This window comes from Mustela nivalis (assembly GCF_964662115.1).
Source record: "Mustela nivalis genome assembly, chromosome: 7".
Classification (NCBI taxonomy): Eukaryota; Metazoa; Chordata; class Mammalia; order Carnivora; family Mustelidae; genus Mustela; species Mustela nivalis.
In genome coordinates, this window is record NC_139026.1 from 5,417,865 (window position 1) to 5,434,630 (window position 16,766).

Consider the following 16,766-nt stretch of genomic DNA (forward strand, 5'->3'; position numbering starts at 1 on the left):
GGTAAGTCAATCTTAAGGCTTAGTTACCCTGTTCCTGAAGGTCAGGAAGCTCCAGATCCGTATGTGCTCCCTGAGGTTAGTGAGACCATCCACGAAACTTCGGAGAACACCTCTCAGGCGCATCTGGTTGTAGGTAAAAGCCCAGCTGTGACAAAGGGGAGGGGGAGCAGCGCCATTACTGCGGGAACAGGGACAGGGCTGCAGCCTTTCCTTTAGGGGACCCCTGTGGGTAGAAGAGGGCTGCCCCCCCCACATTGCCACTCTGTCCCCGTGCTCTGGTGGCTCCGCCAACGAGCGTCTCTCTCCACGGCCATCTGATTTCCTGTTTCCTTCCGCCGCCCACCAGTCCACGGGGGTTTGGTCTGGGGTTCTGAAGCCGGCCATGGGGAAAAGGCTCCACTGTTCACGGGCCCAAGAAGGCAGGTCTTCCCCCTGGAGGACCTTGCTCTGATGGAGGCCTGGGCACCCCAGCAGAAGGCTGCCTCTCTGGGGACCAAGAGACCACACTGCTGCGGCCCTGAGATGGGCTCATACACCCGCAGCGTGAGCGGTCCTGTGAGCCTCTGGAAACCCACAGAGATGCTGGTCAACCATGAAAGTACAGTGGGCTCGGGACAGAGGCCACCAAGCAGGACACACAGCTCCGCTGAGCTCGCCACCTTCCCGTCAGCATTTGAGGTCAAGACCCTTTGGGAAAAGTTCGGTCCTGGCTTGATGAAGCAGCAGAGAAAGGCACTTGGGTTCTGCTGTGCAGCCGCGGTGCAGGGACTGGGGACTCCCGGCGGAGGGATGCGGGGCTGCCGGGAAGGGGAGCGTCTCCTCCCAGGGCCTGGGGGCCGCCCACCTGCGCACGGCCATCCCGGGCAGCTCGCCAACGCGGGGCAGCATCCATCTCCCTTCCATCTCGTCCCCGATGAAGGCCAGCCGCATGGCCACATTGTTGGGGCTGCTGCTGCGGGAGAGCATGGACAATTAGGGGTGACGCAGGGACGCCCCACATACCTGGGCCCGCCTGGCAGATCGGGCCCCAGGCTTCTGGGAGGCCAGGGGTGGCACAGAGCGAGGTGGGAACCTTCACGCACCCCTCCTCGGCGAGGTCCCATCCCTGGGGGGCTCCACTCCTCTCGTCTTGTGGGAGGGCAGAGACATGTGCAGGGCCCGTGAGCAGCAGATGCGCCTCCCTGTCACAGCCTTCCTCTCCCTTCAGGGAACACGGAGGGTTGGGGAGCCCTGGGAGAGGCCACCCACCGGAGGCTTGCCAGGAAAGATGGCAAAGGTGGGCAGCGGGGCAGGGCGTGCTGGGGCTCCTGAACCCCCCGGAGCTGGGACTGGTTTCCCACGGGGTCTCGATTTTCCCTCCTCCTCGTGGGGAGGGATTCTAGGACCTGTTCCCTGCGCCCCCAATCGTGAAACCACCTGTTGTCCTCAGCCTTTTCGGAAGGGAGGGGCTCACCAGTTCCTGCTCTCCCTGACCGAGTCCGGGATGGGGAAGGAGGTCTGCGCGCTCACACCTGACCTCCACAGCCCACAGCCTCCGGGCTGGCTTCAGTCCTGCTCTCAGGGCTTTGCCCACATTTCATCTGGAACTTCCAAGTGGACAGGCGTCCCAGTGGCTCCCAGCTCAGCCCCAGCCACCTGCCCGGCCTCTCTGGGGTCTGTGCTCTCTAGTCCAGAGGTGCCGAAGGTTGGATGCGAAGCTGGGGAGGTCTGGCTGGCAATCCCCGGCGGGGGCCTGAGGTCCCACCTCTATCTCGATACCCCGTGGGACCTCAGGAAGACACGGCCCCACGCTGAACGTCCCCTGTTGTCATCTCCAAGTGGAGCAGGACAGGGCAAGAGGCAGATTTTCAGGTCCCTCCAGCTCTAAAATCCCAGCCAGCCCCCATCCCCAGGTCCAGGCCCTAATGCCTAAGAGACTCCTGAGACCTAAAGCAGAAGGGAAGCACCTGGAACCTAGGGCCGGCCCTGGGAAGATCCTCTCTCCTCTGTCCCGGCAGCCTGGGCCCCAGACGGTGTGTGTGAAGGGGCTTCCTCAGGCTGCTTCTGATTTTCTAAAATTAGAACCATCTCATCAAGAGGCCTTGATGAGACATCATGGTCAGTGAGGGCCAGGTGATATGATACCCAGTCCTAAAGTCAGAGGTTTAAGCCATTTTGGCGGCAGTGCCCAAGGTCCATCCTGGGAATATGCTGGAACCTGAGGGCCTCTGTGGGCTGACAGCAGCGCCAAGGGGCCCGGCCTCCATGAGCACACCTGGGGAATTTTGCCCTGGGGCCCTGCTCTTCCAACTGTACCCCCAAGGTCACTGGCCAGAAATGGGAGTGGGTGGGGCCCACGGAGTGTTGATAGGACCTACCTGTTAGGGGAGGGCCCTGGACCATAGTGCTCCACGAGATTAGTCATGCCGGGGACGTTCAGCACTTCCGGGCCATGCTCCTGCAGAAAGGTGCTCAGAAAGAGGTTCCTGGAGAGGGGTCCTGTGTGGGACATTTCTTCTCTGGGGGAGAAGAAAGACAGAAAAGACAGAGACTGAACACCTGCCTAGCATGCCTTGCAGCTGGTGGTGGGCATGCAACCGGTGTTCTGGGCAATGGGGTCTCAGAGTCCGACGTAGGGGTTTTAGCCAGGGCAGCTCCTCTCCCTGCTTGCTGCCTTCAGTACAGGAGGGAAGGCTGGAGCTGCAGCAGCCACTTTGTGACACCAAGGTGCTGAACACTAAGAATAACTAAGACGCCAAGAAAGCAGAGGAGAGAGGGACGGAGCCTGGCTCTCTGATGGCCTTCTGGAACACTTGTATTTTTGCGAGTCACGGCCACCCTCGCTGTGTAGGAAAAGTAACACCCAACTCAGTGAGTTTCCAGTTCCTTGCAGCCAAAGGCTCTCCTATTACAACCACGGATTCCCACGTAGGAATTGTTCCCATCATCCTGAGATAGCAGGGTAGGAGAGTCCGTGACCGAGGCCACCGCAACTTAGCCCACACCATGCCAAACAGACTTAGGGCTAGAATATAATGGCGAATATGGAACCCACAGACCTGAGCTCAAATCCCAGCTGTTACTTAGCACCTGTGTGATGCTGAGGGACCTCTGCACATCAACCCACTGTCTTAAAAATTTTGTAATTCTTCACATTAGCCTGAGTGGACAGGACCCTCTCATTATCTTGTTGGATCCCTAACCTTCAAGATAGGTATTCATTAAGATGAGACCCGGAAAAGTTCACGATGAAGCCAAGAAGGGCCAGAGCCAAGTCCCCCTGCTCCCCAGGCCAGGGTGGACAGTGTTCACGTTTGGCAGGACAAGCACAGGTGCCCGCCGGGGACGCGGGGTGTAGGCGAGAGTGTGCACACGACGTGCTTTCCCCATTCAAGGGTGGTGACTAGAAACACAGAGCCAGGGCACAAGCTCACGGGGGCGCAGAGGTCAGTGTGGAGCCTCCGGGTATCTCGGGGCGAGACAAGACAGGAGAGTCAACAGAGGATCCAAAACATGATCAAGAGAGATGGAAACAGAGGATCCAAAACATGATCAAGAGAGATGGACACGCGGCGATGTCATCGAGGGCACAGACAGGTACCTGAGGGCTCTCTGAGAAACGGTACAGAAGAACACCACTGCTCCGGGGAGAGTATGTGCCCAGAATTGGTCTCAAGAGAAATCAGACATGTAAACACAGCCACGACAGCCACGAAAGGCCTGACACGCGCCACCCGCACCTGTGAGGACAGCACCTTCCCCTGCAGGCTCCTGGCGGTGGCGGGGGTCTCACCACCTGCTGAGGGCAGCACCTGCGGGCAGGGTTGAAAAGCGTGCAGGCCTGAGACCCGGCAACGACGCCCCCTCCAAAACCAACAGACCAGCATGAACCAGAACCCCACGGGGAGGATCGGGTGACATTTCTAAAAACCCTCGATGCCGCTAGCAACTTGACTGCAGCACAGGTACTGCTGGGAGCGCGTAACCCTTCTACCTCCGGTCCAGATGGCGAGGCAGCAGTTAAAAGCTAGGACCCCAGCCCTAGGGACCCACCTCCAGCCACCCCCTAGGCGCTGACACCCTACCCAGCTGTCAGACTTCAGTTTTGCTTGTTTAAAAACAGAAAAGGAGGGCGCCTGGGTGGCTCAGTCGTTAAGTGTTTGCCTTCGGCTCAGGTCATGATCTCAGGGTCCTGGGATCAAGCCCCGCATCAGGGTCCCTGCTCCACGGGAAGCCTGCTTCTCCCTCTCCTGCTCCCCCTGCTTCTGTTCCCTCTCTCGCTGTGTCTCTCACTGTCAAATAAATAAAATCTTGAAACATAATAAGGGGCGCCTGGGTGGCTCAGTTGTTAAGCATCTGCCTTAGGCTTGGGTCATGATCCCAGAATTCTGGGATCCAGCCCCACATCGAGCTCCCTGCTGAGCGGGAGGCCTGCTTCTCCCTCTCCCTCTGCTGCTCCCCTGTTACCTCTCTTGCTGTCTCTGTCAAATAAGAAAATAAAAATTAAAATAATAATAATAATAATAAAATAATAAAAATAGAAAAGGGAGCCTCCACACAGGAGAACAGTCCGGGGTCAGGGCAGCGGCACCAGCACAAACGGCAACAAGCGGACTTCAGTCAGATGAGGTCTCAGCAAGTTAGAGGAAGCCGCTCGAAGAAGAAAAGACGGAGAACATTCAAGCCGCCAGAGAACATGTGATCAGTTTGATGAGGCAGAAGAGGGATTTCTAGCAGACCTGCAATGAGCCTTTATGTAGAAAACACAGAATCACCTTTTGTACTTTCTTAATAAGATTTTATCTATTTATTTGAGAGAGAGAGCAGGTGCGTGTGCACTAGCCGGGGGGAGGGGAAGAGGGAGAAGCAGGCTCCCCGCTGAGCAGGGAGCCCCTGTGGGACTGGATCCCAGGACCTGAGCCAAAAGCAGACGCTTAACAGTCTAAGCCACCCAGGAGTCCTGAGAATCACTTTTTGGAACCACCAGGAGATTCAAGGTTACCAGATACCAGATGGACATATAAAAATCAATAACCAGGGACGCCTGGGTGGCTCAGTTGGTTGGGCAGCTGCCTTCGGCTCAGGTCATGGTCCCAGAGTCCTGGGATCGAGTCCCACATCGGGCTCCTTGCTCCACAGGGAGCCTGCTTCTCCCTCTGACTCTGCCTGCCACTCTGTCTGCCTGTGCTCGCTCTCGCTCGTGCGCTCTCTCTGACAAATAAATAAATAAATAAAATCTTTTAAAAAATAAATAAATAAATAAATAAATAAATAAAAATCAATAACCATTGGGGCACCTGGGTGGCTCAGTGGGTTAAACCTCTGCCTTCGGCTCAGGTCATGATCTCAGGGTCCTGGGATCAAGCCCCGCATCAGGCTCTCAGCTCAGCAGGGAGCCTGTTTCCCCCCCTCTCTCTCTCTGCCTGCCTCTCTGCCTACTTGTGATTTCTGTCTGTCAAATAAATAAATAAAATATTTAAAAAAAAATCAATAACCACAAGGCGACCAGAAAATGCGGTAGCAGACCGACTATGCATGTGCAGGTACAGAGGCCTTTAGTCAGGAAAGAAATGTGATTTAAAAAAAAAAAAAAAATGCTCTGGGGCGCCTGGGTGGCTCAGTGGGTTAAAGCCTCTGCCTTCGGCTCGGGTCATGATCCCGGGGTCCTGGGATCAGGCCCCCCATTGGGCTCTCTGCTTGGCAGGGAGCATCCTTCCCTTCCTTTCTCTCTGCCTGCCTCTCTGCATACTTGTGATCTCTGTCTATCAAATAAATAAAATCTTTTTTAAAAAATGCTTTAAAACTTACAGAGAAAAACATAAAACTCTACTGAAGGATTTAAAGGGTGTAACGGAGCCAGACAGAAACTGACACTGCACAGGGAGCATACGCTGGGGGTCTGGGTGCCCTTGAGCTCCAAGGGTAGCATTTAAGGATTGGGGACAGAGCTCCCACCTCTGTTGCCCCCAGGCCCTAGGGGGCTTGATAACTATGCAAATGGCAATTTCCCAGGAAAAGCAGTCCCAGCCCTCCTTTGCATGCGCCCCCTGAGCCCCCCCGCCCCCACCCTCCACACCAGCCCCAGGCTCTGGGCCTGGACGTGGCCTCTGCGCCTCCCCTTGACCTACGGTCTAAACATCCCTCGCCTCCAGCAGAGACAGTCCCAGAATCCCTGGACACCAAGTGGGAATGGGGCCCGAGACCCGCGTCTGACAAGCCCTGGGGCTGGGTGAGCGGAGGGGTGGCGCCTCCCCCAACCACAGCTGGGGGCGTCCTGCCTGGGTTGACCTTCTAACCCAACCACTCACTTGAGCTGCAGTGGGAACCTTGGGCGAGACCTCCAGTTTCGTCCATTAAATGGGAATAATCCCGCACTAATGGGGTTCATTTTTCTAAGAACCAGCACCAACCACCTGTTCTGACCGTGGCTGAGATTTTTGCACCCACCTCATTGGGTCCTAATCCAAGCCCTGGGTAAGGTTCTCACAAAGGACTGACCAGCCCGGCCTGGGCTGGCCTTGGGGCTCAAGGTCGGAGTCGGAGAAATCAGAGTGTGGCCACAGAGCTGGCGGCAAGGTCCCTGCAGCCGGCCCACCACGCCAGGGCAGGCCGGCGCCGGTCTCTTCCTGTCCAGCTCTACTGCGGCTGCCCGGTCTCCAGTCCCCGCTGGACCCTCTCCAATCTGACCTGGTCATTGCTCCACTCAGGGGTCGTGTCATGCTGCTATCAGGGCCCTTTTCCCCTGGCCACCTCCCCAGCCCCAACCACCCGCCCCCTCCCCCGCTCCTACCGCACCCCAGGCACCCCAGGCGCCCAAGCGCGCGGACAGGTCAGGCCCCCACCCCTGCTGCTGGCCGGCCATCCTGTCCCCTTAGTCCACGCCCTCTCATTGGTTACCAAGGAACTCAGCCCTGGCCCTGCCTTTCTAGCTCACCTGGGCCAGGCTGGGGGCTCCCCCTCCCATCTCTAACCAACCTCACCGTGGGGCGCTCTTTCTCCCTCTGTGGTAGCTTAGAGCACGGACACTCTCTGTGCCCCCCGCTTCTTCCCTTCCACGTGAGGACACTAGGAACGCACGTCCCCGGGAGCTGGGAGCACGACGCGACGGAACCTGTCTCAGCGCCCCCACACCCCGGAAGGCAACGAACCAGGAGCTGCCACTGTTACTCGGCTCCGGCCCCCAGCCCACACCACAGAGCATGTTTGTCAAATGATCCAACACCGCCCAGCACCGAGAAAGCCGCTGGCCCAGGAGCCCGCACTGCTTTTAAGCATCCCTCCCCCCCCAGCAGATTTGCAAAGAAGCAGTTTCAGACCATTTCGGGTGAAAGAAGGCGCACCTAGCCACCTGTCCCCACCCGGCTGCAGCCCATGCGCGCACCTGCTGACACACTGTGGAGAGAGCCCACGGGGGCGCCTGGGTGGCTCAGTCGGTTAAGTGTCTGCCGAGGGCCTGGGATCAAGCCTCAGTCAGGCTCCCGGACTCTCAAATAAGTAAAATCTTTAAAAAAAAAAAAAAAAGCCATCAGGAACACGCTCTTACCCACAGAGCTCAGGATGCCCACCCCACCTCTGGGCAGAAGAAAGTCGCCCGCACAGCCACAGGGACACCTGTGAGAGAGGGCAGGCTCCCAACCTCCGGGGTGCACTTTCCCATGACGTATGACCTCCCCCACATAGAACAGCGTGGGGACAGGTGCACGCTCTGTCTCCCCCAGCCCAGCCTGTGTGTCCCTGCATGCTGGTGACCAAGCAGGAGCAGCTGGGGACACCGGGGGGCTCCAGCAATAGCACCTGGTCCCCAAAGTCCTGGGTGTCAGGCCAGCGGCTGCTGGGGGGACCGAGCTGAGACCTAGCCACCAGATGTTTCCACGGAAGCTTCCCACCCACACCTGCCCCCCCACCAGCCCTGCCGCTGTGGGGGACGGGACGGTGCACTGGTTTAGGGAGCACCCGCTGTCGCAGCATGGGTGTCGTCGAGCAGCAAAGCCCAGACCTCAGCAAGACAGATCCAGGCTCCATTCCCAGCTCTGAGGTGCCACCGGGATCAGTCAACAGATTCTGAGCCTAGCTCAGAGAGGGGTCTCCAGCCTGAAAATAGCACAGCCTCCCAAGAGCTAAGAGGATTAAGAGAAATGGATACTGCCTACTTCCTGCCACCCAGCAGGGGCTCCAAGGCTGGCTAAGGCATCAACAAACGCAGGGTGGGAGACAGGAGCCCCTGAAGTCCCAAGTGCACCTATCCGTGCCTTCTAGGGTGCATCCTGCATGTCCTGCTGGAGGTACCCGGTGGCCATGAAACCATGAGCAGGGGGTCTGTAGGCATTCCCATGCGGGGACCTGGAAGTCACGTGGCTCTGTGCACATGGCAAGGAACAGTCTGCAATCGTGCGGCCATGTGTGAATATAAAGGACTAACAGACACACACCTCCATCTGCAGAGGTCATCTCCTGAGTGGCAGGAGGTTAAGAGAGAAGGGGTCTCTCTGGGACACACTTGGGAAGGGGCCTGAATTTGAAATTCTGTGCTCTTGGGTTCTTGAACTTTTACTACCGCGCATGTGCTTGGTTCGTGGATTCCAGAAATACAGCAAGGGGCACATGGGCGGCCCAGCTGGTTGGGCGTCTGCCTTTGGTTCGGGTCGTGATTCCAGGGGCCTCAGATTGAGCCCCACATCAGGCTCCCTACTCGGCAGGACACCTGCTCTCTCTCTCCCACTCCCCCTGCTTGTGTTCCCTCTCTTGCTGTGTCTGTCAAATAAATAAATACATCTTAAAGCTGAAGTTGCAATAAAGAAGTTTCTTTAAAAAAAAAAAAAATTTACTTTAGAGAGAGATGTGGGACCAGGGGGAGGGACAGAGGGAGAGGCAGAGAATATCAAGCTGACTCCAGGCTGCGCAGGGAGTCCGAGGGTGGGGGCTCAATCCCAGGACCCTGAGATCATCTGAGCTGAAACCATAAGGCAGATTCTTAACCAACTGAGCCACTCAGGCACCTCTGGAAAAGGTCTGCCTTAAAGGTCTATTTCAGGAATCAAGCCACCCCGCCCCCAGCCTGTCCCCACCTGGTGGGGAAGTCCCACCTCCGCCTCCACCATCAGGAACCCCAGAGGCCTGAAAGTGCTCCTCCCAGGTAGGCAGGGCTGACTTCCCTGGTGATAGAGAAGCAACTGGGGGAAAAGACAGACAGGGAGTGACAAGGAGGGAGAGAGAAGGTGTTTCAGGTAAAAAGTTGGAAACTCACCTGTGCTGGGGTGTGGGGGCTGCTCAGTGATTCCGGAAGTGTCATCTTGGAATGGGCCCACAGTGCCACAGCCCCTCAATCCTGCCTCCTCACCCGCACTGTGCCCACCCCGCCCCCGCCCCGTACCCCAGTGCAGGGGCTGGCCTGAGTCACTGGGAACCCAGGTGCTGCAGGCAGAGCCATCCACAGGATGGGTGGGCTAGGCCCGCCCCTATGGCCTTGGGCAAGGACTGTCCTCTCCCACCTGCAGGAGTCTGTTCCTGGTCACCCCAAGACCTTATTTGCATCGCTCTGCCTAGCCTCCCCCAGAAGTCGTCCCACTTCACAGACGGGGACCCAGGATGGGGGAGAACGGAAATTCAGAGCCTCCTGACCATGCGATCCCGCCCCCGCCCCCCCCACCCCGGGGCTCCAAAAATACCCCGCCCAGCAGTGCTGGCTGACAGCAGGATGAAAAGGAAGCCCCCCCCCACCCCCAGCAAGAAAGAGGCGCCTGGGTGGCTCAGTTGGTTAAGCGTCTGCCTTTGGCTCAGGTTGGGATCCCAGGGTTCTGCAGTCCTAGGATCAACCCCGATGTTGAGCTCGCCACTTGGCAGGGAGACTGCGTCTCTCTCCCTCTGTGTGTGCTCTCTCAAATCAAAAAGTAAATTGGAAAAAAAAAAAGGTGTAGGGAGGCCGCCTTGACAATCTCCAAAAAAGTCTTGCTCTGAGGCCTGAAATGCCAAATAGTTTCCACTGAATCCGATAGTGAAGGACCGAACACACTGCGGCCCTGTACATGGGGCTTGGCCAGGACCAGATGGTTTGTCACGTCTCCCGTCAGCATCCGGCCTTCTGGGCACGGGAGCGGAGAGGCTGGCCCAGAGGTGAAAGGGAAGCCCCTTTTCACACACCCATGAAACGGGCCTTCAGCTCCAGGGAGGCGTGATCTGGGTCGTGCACCCAGTTTGGGTCTGTTTGGCGGGAGATGCTCTGGCCAGATTCGGCAGCAGGTCCCCAGGGCCCCACGCCAGGCCTGGCTCAGTGCACTCAGGTCCGTTAGTAGAAATGAGGCAAACCAGCACCCTCTCGTCCTCCCCGAATCCACATTTGGGACAGGTTGGCCACAAGTGGGTCTGCAACAGGCTGAAGTCCTGGTTGGCTGCTGAGCAACAGGAGCGAGAGGAGCCGCCACCGGGAGCCACTTATGCAAATGTCCAGGGCTCACCACTTCTGATCGTCACTTACAGAGGGGGACCCCCGCGTCCTAGTCCAGCGTGGCCATTCGGCTCTGGACAAGTTCCCTGGCCCCTCTAAACCCCCTCATTCCTTGTCTGCAAAACAAACATTAGGGAGATTTTCTTTTTCGGTCCCTTCCTGCTCATATCTGTAAAGATCCCCACAACCAGAGAAGGCAGAACAGAGGAATTCTCGGTGACAGGGGTTACGCCAGTTTCCCTGTGGCCTGGAGGTTTGTGTCCACTCCCAAATTCTTAAAGCCCAGAATGACGGTATCAGGAGGTGGGGACTTGAGAGGGATTAGACCTTGCGGGCTCTCCTAATGGGATTAGTGATCTTCCTGAGTGAGAGGCCCAGGAGAGCTCCCTTCAGATCCCCAGTCCCCCGCCCCCCACTCAAGGATCCAGAGCCTGTGGTTTACAAGCCTCCCGGTCGGTGGTGGTGTCATGCACAGCTCCAACGACATGAACAACCGAAAACAGGGATGGAGGGAACATGACGACAACCCAGGCGTTCCCAGTTGACACCCGAAAGGGGACCCAAGTGGGCCCGTCTGCTTTTCCACCACCAGCAGAAAGGACAGCGGCCAAGATACTACTTGGGCCTGCAGTTTGTAAGTTTGAGAAGCATGTGTTTAGAAGAAGTTTTGCGGGCATCTGGCTGGCTCAGTCGGTAGAGCATCTAACTCCTGATCCTGGGGTTGCGAGTTTGAGCCCCAAGTTGGGCACAAAGATTACTTTTAAAAAAAGATCATTAGGGGCGCCTGGGTGGCTTAGTAGGTTAAGCCTCTGCCTTCGGTGCAGGTCATGATCCCAGGGTCCTGGGATGGAGCCCCACCTCAGCAGGGAGCCAGCTTCCTCCTCTCTCTCTCTGCCTGCCTCTCTGCCTACTTGTGATCTCGGTCAAATAAATAAATAAAATCTTTAAAAAAATCATTAAAAAATAAAATAAAATAAAACAATAAAGTTCTTAAGCATTTAAAGTAAAATTTTGTGCCCTGCTAGGCCCAAGCTCTGAGGAGCCAAGAGAGACAGATGCAGCCCTCGGGGTCCTTTATTCCAGAATTTTGAGTCTCTCCCCGCCTCTTTCTTAAAGATTTTATTTCACAGAGTGAGCACAAGCAGGGGGTGCCGGAGGAGGAGAAGCAGACTCCCCACTGAGCAGGGAGCCTGACCGAGGGCTCCATCCCATGACCCCAGCGTCACGACCTGAGCTGAAGGCAACACTTCACTGACTGAGCCCCCCAGGCACCCCTGTGCAGAGCAGTTTCAATGACTCACTGAATCCTGACACCCCCTCCAGTCAGCAGCTCTGGGGGCTCCCACTTCCTCCCTAGGACAAAGTCCTTAGTCCCCCCCCCGGACTTGTCCTGGCCCTTTTGAACCCTCAACTTGATTCTACTGGCGCCCCTCTGCTTCCCCCAGGCTGCTACAGGGGGGCTGGCACAGGCCTGGCCCCAAACCCACCTCCTCCCCGCCCAGAATTCATTGTTCCTCATCTGCATGGTCCCAGCACCTTCAGTAAACAAACCTGGATTGGGCACTTGGCCCATTCTAGTCTCATTAAATGTTTACCTGTCTGTCTGCCCCAGCTCAGAGCAGAGACCTAGTGCACGGGACAGTCCGGGGCGGGAGGGGCAGACAGTAGAGTGGAAAACAGAACAAGGGAGCTACAGGGACAGTCAAGTCCTGGCTCAGAGCACCTGCCAGCAGGAAGTGTCACTGTGAGGAGGAGGCAGAGGCTGAGGTGGGGGAATACGGTACACAGCAGGCGCTCACTAATGCACCATTAGGACTATGAGCCGGGAGCTCAGGAGACCCACATACTATGCTGACCACCTCAGTGAGAGCCGGGATTTTCCTGATGTGTCATCGTCTGCACACAGGAAAATGGGCAGCTTCTGTCCTCACCTTGATCTAGCTTCTTCTAAGCTCCAAGCCACAGACACACAAATGCCAACACGCGGGGGGGGGGGGGGGGGGGGGAGTAGAAGGCAGGGGCAAGAGTGTTCAGTTCTAAATGTCTGTATCCCAGTGATGCTCCCCCAGCCCCAGCCCCGGGCGGGGGCTGCTCCCGGCTCCGGAGGGCACTCCCTCTCAGTCTGGGTGATCGGCTGTATTCTCCCTCCAGAAAAACAGGTTTACCATGCAGGGCCCGCCAAGGCCCTGCGGGTGTTTCGTATTGTCACACCCTAATATTGACACTAGGGAAATCAGCTGTAATCCCTGGGCCCGCCTCAGCCTCAGCCTGCTCGTTGACCACCAGCCCTGGCCTCCCAGTGGGGAGGTGCCAAAGAGGAACTGGGGGCCATGACCTTGTTTGCTTACGCTCTGTCTTTCGCCCAGAGCCTGGCCCCGGCAGGACAAAGAGACGAGGGGAGGGAGCGGCTCCACGTGTCCACTCCGGGCCCACAGCAGGCTTCCCGGTGGCTGCCGACAACAAAACCCGAGCGTGCCTGGGACTTCCTTGAAACCTCTTGGAATTGTTCTGAGCAGAGAGAAAAAAACAGCCGGACTCTCGTGGGATCCACTATGTTCGAGGCAGGGGAAGCAAGAAGCCATTAATTGTCTACAAACTTCATAGGTTCACTAAAAACAGGATGCTTTCCAGGGAGAGGGGAAAAACCTCCCAGGCCAGCTTCAAAACTCAACCAGCGGATGGAGCCGGGCCCCAAGCACCCGCTTCTGCATGTCAGCCCAGCAGAACAGAACAAATGGGCTCGTGTTGCTCTCCGGTTTCTCTTCAGCTCAGAGCTTTCATACCTACCAACCCCCTAATAAAACTTCAGACAGAACCTGCATACGGCCCTCCGTCCAGCCTCTTCCCAGTGTGCCCAGGCCGTGCCATGGTGGGGATACTCCACTGAGTGGGACACTTGGTCCTCCTGTTCTCATGGAGCTGCAAGCTAGAATCACGCTAAGGGACTTGCACAAGTAGGTAATTTCAATCTGTCTCTAGCGTCCGTAAACAGTCCAGTAAGGTCCTTGCACAGAGGAACCAATAGGAAGAGAGGAAGGGCTGCACCTTTAGATGAGGTAGTCAGGGAAGACTTCTCAGAGGAGGCAAGCACGAAAATGGAGACAGGGAAAAAGGACACCCAGGGGGACGCTGCTAAGTGTATAACTCCATCCCACAAAGGGCCTCACAGGACCCCTGGTGCTTGGGGAAATATCCTTGCTGACAGTGTTCCCACAAAAAAAAAAAAAAAAAAAAAAAAACCCTGGCAGCCATCTTAGAAGGTTGATTAAATAGGTAAATAGGTCCCCCCCACCTCCCGGGAGGGCTCTGAGGCACAGACGGAAAGCCAGTCTCACCAGATGCTCTAGACACTTTAAACCAAAAACAAGCACAAATAAACATATACAACGTTAACACTGGTAAAGCTGAAAGCTGAAGGAACCACAGCTAAAGCCATCATTGACAGCCCCGTGACCTTGAGTTTAGAAGTGTGGGAAATCCCCAAATCCTGGAGCGGGAAGGGAAGGGTGGAGGACAGCCGGAGCTGTGGACACGAGCAGCACCAACAGCCAGGTGTGAAGGCCCAGCCGGCTGCAGCCTCAGACTGCTTAGGGAACTAAGTGTAAAGCCATACATAACCATAACCACCTAAAATGTGCCACTCGGATTATTTACCCCAAAGGCATGCCCAAGGTAATCAGAAATACGGTTAAAGGTTAAAGTGTTCGCTCTCAAACACGATCAGGCACCAACACTTGGGTGGGAAACCACACGGACCCATTCTGCAGAAGGGACAAACTGAGGCTCAGAGGTGGAGTAGCCCGTCGAAGACAACACAGCTGGGAGGTGGCTGCGTGGAGGGTTTTGTTGGGGCTCCCAGAAAAACGGCTCTGCCTGCCTTTGCTGCCGCCTGGAACAAAGTCTCAGTTTCTCCACCTGCGAAATGAGGCCTCCGGCTTCGGAGCAGCACAGAGCTCAACGGGCGGCCCGCCCTCCTCCTCCCGCGGGAAGGACAACGCCGATAACGCGCCCTTCCCGGGGAGCCCGAGCGAAGCTTCAGGGAGAACAGCCGGCCGAGGGCCGGGCCAGCGCGGGTGCTCGGGGGGAAATGTGGCAGCGGCAGCGGCAACAACAGCGTCCCGCCCCCCGGAGCGGCTCAGGCGGGCGAACCTTACAGTAACGATTAACGGTTTACAAAGCGGTTTCGCGCCCAGGCCAAAAAGCGAGAGCGTGCGGAGCCCGGAGCTCCCCCGGGCCGCTTCGGGCGCGCGCGGGGCTGGCGGCTGGACCCCGCCCGGTCACCGCACGGAACGCCCGCGGCCACTGCAGCGCCGAGCGCGCGCGGGCCGCTCGGGTTTGCAAAGCGAGGCCGGACGTGCCCGCGGGGCGCACCTGTGCCGGGCGAGGGCAGGTGCGGGGCGGCGGCCGCGCCCCGCTCCGCGCGCAGTTCCTGTTCCGGACAAAGGCGCTCCCCGGCCCTCCGCAGGTGCGCGGCGACTCGGGGCCCCCAGGGTCCCCGCGGGGACCAGCGCCCGACGCCATCTTCCCGGCCTCGGGGGACACCCGGCTGAGCGGCCGCGACCCGTGGCTGGCGCTCCCTTGCCCCGGCTCTGCCCGCACGGCCTCCCCGCTGCAGCCCTCCCGAAGGCGTGGGAGTGGGACCCGGGGAGGCCGCGCCGAGGGGCCGTGCGGAGCGACGCGGCATCCGGGGGCCGCCCCATTGCGCGGTCGCCGAGACTGAGGCCCGCGGGGGCCGCGGCTGCTGCCATCCCCGGCGGGGGTCTGCAGACCTTGCCGGGGAGACGGGCGTTTCGGAGCCGGGGTCCCGAAAGGTCGCCCGAAAGGGACACACCCAACAGGTGCCCCGGGCGGAAAATCCTGGGCACTGGTCCCCAAGCTTCCAGCCGCTCGGCAACCAGGGCAGCACCCTGAGCGCCCACCTGCCGGAAGCGGGCCGGGCGCAGGGGTGCAGGGGCGCAGGGCAGCGGGGTGAGGGTCGCGGCAGGGGCTCGGACTCACCTCGCGTTGGAGGTGGCGGCGGGCGCGTCGGCCGGAGGGCTCGGGCCGGGAGGCGTACTGTCTGCGCCGGCAGCAGGCGCGCGAGCTTATAAACCGCCGGCCCCGGGCCCGCCCCGCCCCCGGCCCGCCCCGCCCCCGGGGCAGCCACTGCGGTTCCCGCTCCCGCCCCGCGGCTCGGGATCCGGGCCCGGCTCTTCGGTGGCAAGTGCAGTGCCAGCCGTCTGCGCTCCGCGGTGCACAAGGCCCGCGCCTAGTGGACGCACCCGCGGGCCGAATCCGGGTGTATGATCCAGGGTCTTGACACGGATTGTCCCCTGCGCCCTCCAAGGGGCGCTGAGAGCTCGGTGCTTTTTTCCAAGCCCCTTTTACCGATAAGAAAACTGAGCGTGGGAGAGACCGAACGGCAGCGGGAATCCCCCTCTGGAAGAGTGATGCTTTTTCTGCGCCAGCCATTTGGGGAGTTAGGTTTTGTTCTGTTTCTCTCGATTTTCTTTATTGTGGTAAAATACGCACAACACAATTTACCGTATTAAGCGTTTTAAAGTGTACTGTTCAGTGGCATTGAATACACAGCGTGCAGTGCTCACCACCACCCACAATTCCATCTTGTAAAACAGACTCTATACCCATTAAAAACTCTCCATTGGGGCACCTGGGTGGCTCAGTTCGTTAAGCGTCTGCCTTCGGCTGGGGTCCTCATTCCAAGGTCCTGGGATCCAGCCCCACTTTGGGCTCCCGGCTGAACGGGAAGCTGGGACTGCTTCTCCCTCTCTCTCCCTCTGCCTGCTGCTTGTCCTGCTTCTGCTCTGTCAAATACATAAATAAAATCTTAAAAAAAAAAAATCCAAGAAACAAAACAACTCATTCCTGGGGCTCCCTGCTGGCTCCATCGTCAAAGCGGGTGACTCCTAAAACTCCCATCACAGTTCTGAGTTCCACTCTGGGAGTAAAGATTATTTAAACAAAACAAAACAAAACACCTCCCCATTTTCTTCTGCCCACCCCCCCACCCCGCCCTGGCCCTGACCCCCACCTGGAATTAGGATTTGTTTGTTTAAGATTTTATTTATTTGACGGAGAGAGAGCACAGTCAGGGGGGGGTTGCAGAGGCAGAGGGAGAAGCTGACTCCCGGCTGAGCAGAGGTACTCTTGTGGGGCTCGATCCCAGGACCCTGGCTGGGATCACGACCTGAGCGGAAGGCAGACGCTGACCCACAGAGCCTCCGGGGCGGCCCTGGAATCAGGTATTTTTGAGCCTATTTCACAGATGTGAATACTGGGTGATGCTTTGGTAGAAACAGCATCAGCAGCATCCCACACCCTCCCCACCCCACCCTACCAACTCTAC

General features: G+C 58.0%; 1 protein-coding gene across 3 annotated transcripts in view; it reads right to left on the bottom strand.

Annotated features, from left to right (window-relative positions):
* BIK (BCL2 interacting killer) overlaps window positions 1–15,487 on the bottom strand; it is a 26,918-nt gene extending 11,431 nt beyond the window's left edge. For 2 of the 3 annotated variants that reach the window (XM_082738949.1, XM_082738947.1), the window contains exons 1-4: window positions 15,419–15,487; window positions 2,358–2,498; window positions 845–949; window positions 28–145 (exon numbers count right to left, since the gene is read on the bottom strand). In XM_082738949.1, coding sequence (XP_082595075.1) covers window positions 28–145; window positions 845–949; window positions 2,358–2,491 — 357 coding nt within the window. In that variant the 5' untranslated portion in view covers window positions 2,492–2,498; window positions 15,419–15,487. The remainder of the gene's footprint in view (window positions 1–27; window positions 146–844; window positions 950–2,357; window positions 2,499–15,418) is intronic. The other variant, XM_082738948.1, reaches the window with a different exon arrangement.
* Between the last annotated feature and the right edge of the window lie 1,279 nt (window positions 15,488–16,766).